The sequence below is a fragment of the Dipodomys merriami genome, unplaced genomic scaffold (assembly GCF_024711535.1).
Source record: "Dipodomys merriami isolate MVZ:Mamm:240054 unplaced genomic scaffold, mDipMer1.0.p SCAF_551, whole genome shotgun sequence".
Lineage (NCBI taxonomy): Eukaryota > Metazoa > Chordata > Mammalia > Rodentia > Heteromyidae > Dipodomys > Dipodomys merriami.
Genome location: NW_027206126.1, coordinates 137,068 through 149,122, shown reverse-complemented (window position 1 = coordinate 149,122; position 12,055 = coordinate 137,068). Strand labels below are relative to the sequence as shown.

The 12,055-nt window shown below is 38.2% G+C and overlaps 1 protein-coding gene across 2 annotated transcripts in view; it reads left to right on the top strand.

The window, feature by feature from the left end:
* Positions 1-12,055, top strand: part of LOC138811960 (bifunctional glutamate/proline--tRNA ligase) — a 64,338-nt gene that overhangs the window by 16,816 nt on the left and 35,467 nt on the right. The window contains exons 7-13 of one of the 2 annotated variants that reach the window (XM_069999911.1): positions 483-609; positions 1,269-1,461; positions 4,629-4,800; positions 7,156-7,389; positions 8,319-8,403; positions 9,108-9,167; positions 9,448-9,468. In XM_069999911.1, coding sequence (XP_069856012.1) covers positions 483-609; positions 1,269-1,461; positions 4,629-4,800; positions 7,156-7,389; positions 8,319-8,403; positions 9,108-9,167; positions 9,448-9,468 — 892 coding nt within the window. The remainder of the gene's footprint in view (positions 1-482; positions 610-1,268; positions 1,462-4,628; positions 4,801-7,155; positions 7,390-8,318; positions 8,404-9,107; positions 9,168-9,447; positions 9,469-12,055) is intronic. The other variant, XM_069999912.1, reaches the window with a different exon arrangement.

Genomic DNA, 12,055 nt, shown 5'->3' with positions numbered 1-12,055 from the left:
AGCTATCATGCCCAGTTCTTTTGGCTTCATAATTCTCGTAGGTTCTCATTTAGCCATCACAGTGACAGTGACAGTTATAGAGGTGTTTCTCTCTAGTGGGTACTAGGTGCTTGTCCAATCCCAGTAGCATCATGTCATATACTAAGGGGACACTACCAGTTGGCATTGGAAATGGTTTCAGAAGCAGTTTTCCTCCAGATGACCATTACTCTTGGGGGGAAAAAAGAACATTGCAACTTTTGTAAATACTGTACTTGTTCATGAGATTTTATGTGCAAAGTTGTTTTTGTATTATAATATTCCTAGTTTGTTTTGTTTTTTTTTTCTGTCAGTTTTTCTATCATAGTACTTCTTGTTGGAAAGTAAAATATGGTTCGAGTACTAGTTAGAAGATCTGTTTAGTTCTCATCTCCTCAGGGTTAAGTTGAAGTGTTCAGTTAAGACCTGTTAATGAGTTTCTTTGTGGAATGTTTTTGTTTTAGTTACTTACACATTGGGCATGCAAAAGCTGCTCTTCTGAACCAGCACTACCAGGTTAACTTTAAAGGGAAACTGATCATGAGATTTGATGACACAAATCCTGAAAAAGAAAAGGAAGATTTTGAGAAGGTAATTAAAAGTGTAGTGATGACTTTTTTCAGAAAAGTAAATTAAAGTTAGAGGGTAACCTGATACCTTCATGGTATGAAAAGCAAACTTTGTTTCATAGCTGCCTCCCCCCTTTTATATATTCCACCTATGTATGTTCTTGAGACCCAAACCGAAAAATATCAAGTTCCTATACAAAAAAAAAATTTTCTCTTCTCCGGTTATAGAATTTACCTACATGCTGTATTTTCCTATGAGTAACAAATTCACTGGAGGCAGGTTTTCTTATTGTCATATAATAATTAAGTTTATGAATGAAATAATCACTAAATAGGTATTGGAAAATGTAGTTTTCTACCTCTTGTCTCATCTTTATTCAGAAGCACTACACTACATTCCAAGAGGATACAAAGGATTGTTGATATGATCAATAAATAATAACTGATTTTTTCAGAGTAAATGAAAGCTCCCTCATGAGATCAGCTTTTGGAGCTGAAAATTTGGAAGCTGATGTAATGAATAATTTTTTTTTTCTGACTTAATATCATACAACTTCCACGGCCTTTTTCAGGCTATTTAAGACGGATTTTTTTAAAATTACATTTATTCAAAATGCAGTATCAGGGATTGGAAATAATGGGAAAAATGAAACTATGCACTTTTTTTTTAATTTATTGCAGGTTATCTTGGAAGATGTTGCAATGCTGCATATCAAACCAAATCAATTTACTTATACATCAGATCATTTTGAAACTATAATGAAATATGCAGAGAAACTAATTCAAGAAGGGAAGGCTTATGTTGATGATACTCCTGCTGAGCAGATGAAAGCAGAACGTGAACAGAGGATAGAATCCAAACATAGAAATAACTGTAAGGCGTAGTTTTGTCTGATGTTTTAATTTATATTCTGTATTACGCTTCCTTAGCAGTACATGATTTCATTATTGTAAGAGATGCTGATGTGATGGGGCTGGGAAGGTGGCTCAGTGGTAGAGTGCTTGCCTTGCAAGCATGAGGCCCTGGGTTCGATTCCTCAGCACCACATAAGCAAAAAGAAAAAAACCAGAAGTGGTGCTGTGGCTCAAGTGGTAGAGTGCTAGCCTTGAGCTGAAGAGCTGAGGGACAGCACCCCAAGCCCAGAGTTCAGGCCCCACAACCGGACCCCAAAAAAAAAAAAAAAAAGAGAGATGCTGACGTGAAACACATTGAGTGTGATTTCTATGCTAATGTATTTCAGAAATCTTTTTTCTTTCTCTGTAATCTTTTACATTTTTATTGCTTTATTACCGATCACAACCATGTTTAAAGAGCCCATGCCTTTAGTTCTTATTATATGCAGTCTTTTGCATGTATTTCCCTTACTGTGATTTTTTTAAATTTATTTATGTATGTATGTATGTATGTATGTATGTATGTATGTATGTATGTATGTATGTATTTATTTATTTTTGTTGGTCATGGGGCTTGAGCTCTGGGCCTGGGCACTGTCCTGAGCTCTTCAGCTCAAAGCAAGCGCTCTACCACTTGAGCCACAGTGCCACTTCTGGTTTTCTGGTAGTTAATTAGAGATAAGAGTCTCACAGACTTTCTTGCCCAGGCTGGCTTTGAACCTCTATCATCAGAACTCAGCCTCCTGAGTAGCTAGGATTATAGGCAGGAGCCACCAGTGCCCTGCTTTACTGTGATATTTTACAGCTCTTTTTCTTGAAGTGCTGGTGATCAAACCCAGAGCTTTGTAAATGCTAGACTAGCACATGATACCACTTCATCCCTAGCCCTTATGCTTCTTTAATTTAAATGTTTAACGTTTATAAAATGTTAGATGATAACACTATTTGCATTCAGGTCTTCCTTTTAACATGTGGGTACCCTATGTTACTGAAATATCACCTGCCTAAAGAGCATACTTTTTAAAATTTCCTTTAGACAGGCTTACTATTTAGCTCAGGTTGGTCTTGTATCTGCTGTCTTGTACCCAGCCTGAGAGCATACCATTCTCATTTATCAGTTGTTGACTTGTCTTCTGAGCTCACAAATTGGGGTATTTTAATTTTGTAGTCTCTGTAGTTATGTTGGTAGAACTTTCATATTTTATTTTTGAAGTATTTGGAAATATTCAAATTGCTATATTAAACCTTTTTTTATTTTTTTTTTATTTTTATTTATTTATTTATTTATTTATTTTGGGTCTGGTCGTGGGGCCTGAACTCTGGGCCTGGGCGCTGTCCCTCAGCTCTTCAGCTCAAGGCTAGAGCTCTATCACTCGAGCCACAGCGCCACTTCCGGCTTTTTTTTTTTCTTTTTGCTTATATGGTGCTGAGGAATCAAACCCAGGGCCTCAGGCATGCAAGGCAAGCGCTCTACCACTGAGCCACCTTCCCAGCCCTAAACCTTTTTTTTTAATTCTCATTTTAAAAGCTAATTAACAATTGGGCCTTTACACTTGTTTTTTTTTGTGTGTGTGTGTGTGTGTGTGTGTGTGTGTGTGTGTGTACTTGTTTTGGGGTGTGTGTGTGTGTGTGTGTGTGTGTTATTGGGGTTTGAACTTAGCACCTTGTGCTTGCTAGGTAAGGGACTTTTATCGCTTGATCCATGCCCCCAGTTCTATCTTGATAATTTGGGTACAGGAAAAATGTCCATTGTATCTCCAAAGTTTACACAGAAAGGTCCTGTTTCACAGTTCTTTCTGTCTTTCTTCCTTTCCCTTTCCTCCCTCCCTCCCTCCCTCCCTCCCTCCCTTCCTCCCTCCCTTCAACTCTGGGCCTGGGCACTATCCCTGAGCTCTTCAGCTCAAGGTGAGTGCTCTACCACTTGATCCACATTGCCACTTCTGCTTCTCTAATGGTTAATTGGAGATTAGAGTCTCATGGACTTTCTTGCCTAGGCTGGCTTTGAACTGCAATCTGCATATCTCAGCCTCCTGAGTAGCTAGGACTACAGGTGTGAGCTACTGGCACCTAGCTTCACAGTTCTTTCTTATTCATTTAGAATAGACTGAATATGCTGAAATAGGTAGACCTACAGTCACCTGAGATAAAGAGGGTTTTTTTCTAGATTTTTTTTTCTGTTTTCTGTCATTTTTTTTGTTTTCTGTGATTTAAGAATTTCCTATTCTCTACAGAACCCACAGCTCATGCTTTTAGCTTATGCCATGTTCTGCTGGTCCTAGAGCTTGAAATTAGGTCCTTGACCCTGTCCCTGAACTTTTTTGCTCAAGCCACAGCTCCTTGGCTTTTTGGTGGTTAATTGAAAATAAGAGTTTCATAAACTTTTCTGCCAGAGTTGGCTACAAACCAGCTCAGATCAAACAACCTCAGATCTCAGCCTCCTGAGAATAGCTAGAATTACAGGTGTGAGCCACCAACACCTGGTCTATCTACCCCATGTTCTTTAGATGAACATTATAGTGACAGTACTTAAGGTTCCCCAGGGTCAGGACAAACTGGTCTGACCCCTAGGCTTAAGGTTGCCAAAGAAAAGAATGTTTCTTTAGAAGCACCAGGTGAAGATTTTATAGGGGAGAAGAGATGAGCTGATAAGGTGTGCCATGTCAGGGAAATAAAATGATGGCAACAAATGAGAAAAACCTTCGGATAATATACTTTCTCTTGTATCCTTGGTTGGTGCTATATCCGTAGACTCTTGATTTTACCTTTTCTATAACATCTTTATAGAGTATATTTCTTTAAGTGTTGTGTTTTCTTTCCCCCTTTGTTAGTACTTTCATTTGAACTCAGGGCCTTGGACTTGTTAGGCAAGTGGTTTTCCACTTGAGCCACACCCCAGTTCTTTTTGCTTTAGTTATTTTTCAGATAAGTTTTGCTAACTTTTTCATTTGGGCTGGCCTACAACAGTGATTCTCTGAATAGTTGGTATTACAGGTGTGAGCCACCACCATAGCTATTGTAGTATTTCAAATTAATGGAATATGGCTAACATAAAATGATAACATATCAAATTATAAGAATAATAAAGTAATTAGAATTTAACCACATTAGTAACATTAAATAACCACTAATGAAGTTGTCACTTTATAGCTATTGAGAAGAATCTACAAATGTGGGAAGAAATGAAAAAAGGAACTCAGTTTGGTCAGTCCTGTTGTTTGCGAGCAAAAATTGACATGAGTAGTAACAATGGGTGCCTGAGGGACCCAACACTTTACCGCTGCAAAATTCAGCCACATCCAAGAACTGGGAGTAAATACAAGTAAGTGTGTCTTTTTCAGTATGCCAGATAGCTTTCTATGCTTTTGTTTTGATCCTCTTTTATCAGTGTAGAGTAGTCAAACAGTCAAGAAACCATAGACTGACTGGCCAAGCGGCCTGTGGTCTTTCAGAGGTTGCTTATTTACTTGTCAAAGGTTATAGGAGGTATTTCCACTATTAACTTGCATCTATAAAAGGGCTTGATTCTCCCTAAATTTGCTTTTTGAGTATTAAGTAGGTATAATTGTGGTGTGTATTTTTTTCAGAGGTGATGAACTTGATTTTGTTTTTATTTTTTCCAGTCCTGGTGTATGCTAGGCAAGCACTACCACTAAGCCATGTTCCCAGCCCCAGGAACCTGATTTTTGCCAAAGGTCATTTGGATAGTTCCAGTCTCATTTGAGGTCTATACAAAATTATCAGTGCAGGGGGTGGGAAGGTGGCTTTGTGGTAGAGCGCTTGCTTTGCATGCCTGAGGACCTGGGTTCGATTCCTCAGCAACACATAAGCAAAAAGAAAAAAGCCGGAAGTGGCACTGTGGCTCAAGTGGTAGAGCGCTAGCCTTGAGCTGAAGAGCTGAGGGACAGCGCCCAGGCCCAGAGTTCAGGCCCCACGACCGGATCCAAAAAAAAGAAAAAAATTATCAGTGCAGGCAGATGAGCTGAGGGGCAGCTGACAAACCATACTTGTCTTTCTTGTCATATACTAAATTATCTTGTGGGATTTATACAACCCTTGGACCTGGCAATCCCCACTTTTGCTAGATGAAAATACTTCTCTTTCTATGGTAAACTCTGACTTTTTTGTGGGCATAAATTGACTTATAGTCTAAAAATTTTACAAGTTTTTAAAAATTTTTCAAGTTTGTTTTCTCTGGATTTTCAGTTCTTTTTTATGATGCTAAGGCATAAATCATTCATTTTTAGTGTGAAATAGATAATAAAACACAGTATGGTACCACTCTACCACTTGAGCCACAGTGCCACTTCCGTTTCTGTTTATGTGGTACTGAGGAATTGAACCCAGGGCTTCATTCTAGGCTAACCCTACCACTAAGCCACATTCCCACCCAAAGAAATTAATTTTATACCTTTTTTTTGTTGTTGGTCCCAGGGCTTGAATGCAGGGCCTGGGCACTGTACCTGAGCCTCTTTGTGCTCTACCACTTGAGCCATAGTGCCAATTCCTCTTTTTTATCTTATTTTTAAAAAGTCTCACTGTGTAGGCCATGTCATTTTTGAACATATGATCCTGCTGCATCCTTGAAAGTTTTATGCATTATTATAAACTTTTTTGGGGTGGGGGTCCGGTCGTGGGGCCTGAACTCTGGGCCTGGGCGCTGTCCCTCAGCTCTTCAGCTCAAGGCTAGCACTCTACCACTTGAGTCACAGCACCACTTCTGGCTTTTTTCTTTTTGCTTATGTGGTGCTGAGGAATCGAACCCAGGGCCTCATGCTTGCAAGGCAAGCGCTCTACCACTGAGCCACCTTCCCAGCCCTATTATAAACTTTTATAAGAAATTGCTTTATAGGAATTTTAAGAAATTGCTTTAAGGATTAAGAAAAATAGGCTTTTATTGTTATTTGCTTAGTACTATGGCTCATATACAATACTTAGCATGTGCCAGGCAGCTGCTTTACCACTGTTAAAGAAAATTATATGTTCAGTAGAATTACTCTACTTTTTTGGGAATATTGGTATTTGAACTGAGGGCTTCAAGCTTGCTAATCAGATGCTGTACCACTGGAGCTACACCTCATTATTTTTGAGACAATCTCCCCTTTTTCTCTTGGGTGGCCTTGATCACAATCCTATTCTTAATAATTACCACTATAGTTGGGATGATAGCTACATACTACTGTGCCCAACTGCTGATTGGGATTAGTGTCTCTTGAACTTTTTTTGGGGGGGGTCCGGTCGTGGGGCCTGAACTCTGGGCCTGGGCGCTGTCCCTCAGCTCTTCAGCTCAAGGCTAGCGCTCTACCACTTGAGCCACAGTGCCACTTCGGGCTTTTTTCTTTTTGCTTATGTGGTGCTGAGGAATTGAACCCAGGGCCTCATGCATGCAAGGCAAGTGCTCTACCACTGAGCCACCTTCCCAGCCCTGTCTCTTGAACTTTTTGCCAAGGCTTTCCACAAACTGCTGTCCTCTTGTTCTTAGCCTCCCCAGGACAAGTGCAAGGCCCTTACTTCAACCCCCAGTAATAGTACACACACAAAAAGCCCGTTAAAAAAAAACAAAACTCTGAATTTACAAAGAATTATAGTTTTGGTTACTATTGCTGCTTATAAATGTTTTAAAATAGAAAACATAAAATAGGTAATGTTGATTCAAAAACATTCTTTTTTTCCCTAGTGTGTATCCAACATATGATTTTGCCTGTCCTATAGTTGACAGTATTGAAGGTGTTACACATGCCCTGAGAACAACAGAGTACCATGACAGAGATGAGCAGTTCTACTGGATTATTGAAGCTTTAGGGATAAGAAAACCATATATCTGGGAATATAGTCGCCTAAATCTCAACAACACAGTGCTGTCCAAAAGAAAACTCACATGGTTTGTCGACGAAGGACTAGTAGATGGATGGTATGTTTCATATTACCTAGAATTGACAAAGAAGTATTTGTATCAGATTTTTTTTCTTTAATATAGATATAATTATGCATTTCATATATGTAAAATTTTTATATCTGATTTTTCATGTAACTCAGTGGTGGTTCAGGGGACTGGGAAGGTGGCTCAGCATGCATGAGGCCCTGCATTCGAGTCCTTAGCACCACATAAACAGAAAAAGCTGGAAGTCGGGCTGTGGCTCAAGTGGTAGAGCGCTGGCCTTGAGCTGAAGAGCTAAGGGACAGTGCCCAAGCCCAGAGTTCAAGCCTCACACCCAACAACAACAAAAAAATGGTGGTTCAATGGATGGGCCTGTGGGTCTATATAGAAATCCTGGTTTAGACATCATTTCACTTAGTGCCTTATTGTTCCTCCCCAACCCTACCTTGTTTTAATGTTGTCAGCATGGAATACTCACTGTAGAACATGCATGGCACATGAGAATGAAAATCACACGAGATCACATTCTTTGCAAAGTTCATCATTTAACAGAAAAGTGTATATAACTCTGGTATTTCATAGATCTAGTACCATTCTCCACACTCTGTTATGGCCAAAATACTCTTGAGATAAAGATTTAAGCGCTCTCGATCTTGATGTGTTGAGGACTAATTGCCCAAAGGATTTTGCCTCTAGAAAGAATATAAAAGTTTCTGTGGCATGTTAATAACCTAAATGATATTTTTATAAGAAAGATGAGTGTAAAAATGAAAGATTGTATAGTCACGTATCTATAAATGAAACCTATTCATGTTGATTATCATGCTCATAAATCTAAGAGAACTGATTTACCAGAACTAATACAGATTATAATTTATTACTCATTAGAGATGTCTTTTATTTTCTGCATCTACACATTTTAAAACACCTCCTTGGTATTTAACAGTTTTCATATTTCCCAGGGATGACCCTCGATTTCCTACAGTCCGTGGTGTTTTAAGAAGAGGAATGACAGTTGAAGGACTGAAACAGTTCATTGCTGCTCAAGTGAGTTGTTTTCTTTCATAGGTTCTCTTTTAATTTGTAGGTATTTCTGTTAATATCCTTTTACTTGTTATTATTTCTGTTATTCCTGTTTCTTGTGTGCCTTATGATTCAAGGATAGAGTTAGGATTTGTGTACAGTAGTATTTGGGCTTGAACTTAGGGGTCTTGTACTCTTGCTTCACTTTCAGTTTTTTTGCCAGTCATGGGGCTTAAACTGTGGGCCTGGGTGCTGTCCCTGAGCTCTTCACCTCAAGGCGAGCGCTCTACCACTTAAGCCACAGCGCCACTTCTTGTTTTCTGGTGGTTAATTAATTGGAGATAAGAGTCTCACAGACTTTCCTGCTGGGGCTGGCTTTGACCCATGATCCTCATATCTCAGCCTTCTGAGTAGCTAAGATTACAGGCGTGAGCTGCCGGCGCCCAGCTAGGGTTAGCTTTTTATAATAGTGGAAAATTTAGATTGTCCTAAACTCCTAACCTAACATTGAACATAGGTGAAGAATTATTATCCAGTAAAAAGTATGACTGAACTTTGACAATAAATGGTTAAGTATAACAAATCAGTTTGCATGCAACAAGTTTTAAATTTCAGTTGAACTAAATGTATAAGTATTTACTGAGTTTTTATTTTTCTAAAACTGTTTGATTTGAAACAAAGTATTTACTACTTCTAGTCTTAAAATATTTTTATTATTATTGTTCTAGGGCTCCTCACGTTCTGTTGTGAACATGGAGTGGGACAAGATCTGGGCATTTAACAAAAAGGTACAGAGGTCATTCTCAATTCACTCTGTCACTCCTGACTTTGGAATAATACACACGTAGAAATGATTAGTGTCCTATGGCAGAGAAAAATTTTGGAAGAATATTAATCATTTTGCAGTCTTCCAGGAAAATGGAATGTTTTCCTTTTAAAAATGACTAAAGAGCCATTACACCAACAAGTAAACAATAATTGAAACAAACTTGGATGTATGGGAAATGGTCATTGTTTTTTCCTTTAACCTTTTGTGAACACTCTGCATTTCATTTTTCTGCTTTCAAGCTGCGAGCTCTCTGTAAGAAGGTATTACTTAATGCTTGTATTCGCCTTACTTTAAGCATAGCTTCTTAGCCTATTACATGTTATCATCGAGTGAAGCACAATCACATTTATATAAAAGTCTTGTTTATGTAAACATGTTGGGAATACATTAATCCAGCCTTATAAAGTATGTCCTCTACTTGATAGCAAAGGGGAAGACTTGGCTAACTTCATTCTGCTGTTCCCTGTGTGCTGAGAGGACTCAAAGCTTTAAAATTACACATCATTGGGTTGTGTGGAAGGTTTACTAGTTGCAATTTCTGTGTCTTATTGGATCCAGCTTTAAAAACAAAACTGAAAATCAAATGAGGAATCATGCAAATTGATACTGTTATTTACTAACTGGGAGCAGATGCTTAGATACTATAATAAGGCAAATCATTTTTTTTTTAATGCCATGTGTTAACTATGGTTTCTGTGATTGTGTGCTATAAATTCTTTATTGGGATTGCTGCTTGATTGTGCTGATGTCTTGCCTCAAGAAATAGTTTGCTTGTCTTGCATGTGTCTTTTTTGTGTTCAGTCAGTTTTTTTGAAAATAAAGGAATTACTAACTGGCTCTTTGTTGCTGCAGTTACTAATAATAAATTTAAGATTTGCAGGCAGGTTAGCACTTCCATTGATTTATTAATTATCCACTTTTATAGATTTAAGTTTTAATAGTTTTACATATATATTTTGTTCAAATATATTAAAAGAATTTCACTGTCAATTCTGTAGATTATGTTGAAGATGAACAGCATTGCCTCATCCACCTTCTGACTTCTGGTCCTCTTCTCTTTCCTCCCACATGTAAAATATGTGCTCTTCCACTGAAGTAGAACCCAGTCCATCTCTGCTGTTTCTTCTTTCTGGAGCTTTTCATGCGCAATTATCTTCTTCTGTATTTGGTCTTTGGTTCTGTTTTCTGGACATTACTTACCTTCTGCCATTCTGATAAATTTTTCATTCATGTTCTTTTCAAGATTTCTTGTACGAATTTTCAAAATGGCTTCCTATTTATTGTGTTTTCTTCCATTAACAGTCATAGCCAGTCTCAGGTGTTGGGTTCATTTTAATGTCTGTTTGTGTTTGATATGGGAGACTACAAGAGTAAGTGGAGGCTTGAGGAACAAGAATTGGTGATGAGCTGACTGGGCAGGTTGGAGAACTTCCAACCTCCATGTCATTAACTTTTCATCTCTTATAGCAGTTTTCCCAAAGGGAAATTCTTTTAATCACCCCTTAAAGCTGAAGGCCCTGCTGCCAAGGCTTTGGAGCAAATTGGGGAGTGACTGCTGAGGGCTTTCACACTTAGTCTCACCTGTTATTTCCTCCTTGTGTTTGCAGTTCAATACCTTCCCTTTCAGCTCCTTTTGGCTTCTGCTAGACGTGGTATTTCTTGTTCATGGGGCAGGAAGGAAGCAGTCTCCTGGTTATGGAGTGATATGGGGATGCTTCTATGCTTTTTAGCTTCCAGAATTGAGTGTTAGCTTCTGTTTTGCTAGCCCTTCTGGGTTTGTTTATGGGGATTTAAGAGTCAGTTTGCTTTGTATATCCTGAAATCAGAATGATCCTTAAATGTTATCTAATAAAGTATTTTGGTTGAGAGTAAAATTGAATCATTTTGATTACATACTTTTGTTTCTTTTATTGATCTTCATGACATTTTCCTATATGAAAACCATTCTGTCTACCTCTTTGGTTCAGATCCTTTATTTAGGTTTCTCTTATTACTACTAACGACTACTAGGTTGTTTTCTATCTTATATTCTTTCTGATGTCTACAGATACAATTTAAGTGAAGCATCATTAAGCCATATTTAGCCGTGGTGTTGGGAAGTGTTAAGGGAGAAGCTAAACCATCTACCTTTAACCTTACTGCTTTTTACTAACAACTTTCAGGGGGAAAAAATTAAGCAGCCTCTATTTGAAAATGACCTGAGGGTCTTTACATACTCATTTAGAGAAAAAGCTTTAACATGTTAATTTTCTCCTTGCTTTAACTTCAAAAATTTAAATTTGTACTCTACCACTTTAGTCACAGCTCCAACTTCCAGCTTTTTGGTGGTTAATTGGAAATATAAGTCTCATGGACACTCCTATTGGGATTGGCTTTGAACCAAGATCCTTAGATCTAGGCCTCCTGAATAGCTAGGATTACCAGTGTGAGCCACCAGCTCCTGGCAAAAAAATTAAACTTATAAGTCTAGACCAAAATGTCACAGATTTAAGGTGTTTACTTCAGAGCTGTTACTTGTCTCTGGTAACTTTTGTAGCTGTATTCATTTTTAAATGTATGTTTCTAAGTAGTAAGGTAATAGTCTTCCCCAGTCTCAGTCTCTGCCTTTGCTTTCAGCTACTAGATCTTCCAATGAAAGTATTTGCATGAAGCACAACAAATAAAACAAACTTGAAGCTGCTGTGGTTGAAGCATGGGAAATCCTCAGGCTCTTTGAAGTAATTTCCAAACGACTGAACCAGAATCTTTGAGACTTGTGTTATTTTTTAGTGAAAAGGACTTAAATCTATTTTATGCATTTATTTATTTATTTTTGTTGGTTGTAAAGCTTGAACTCTGGGCCTGAGC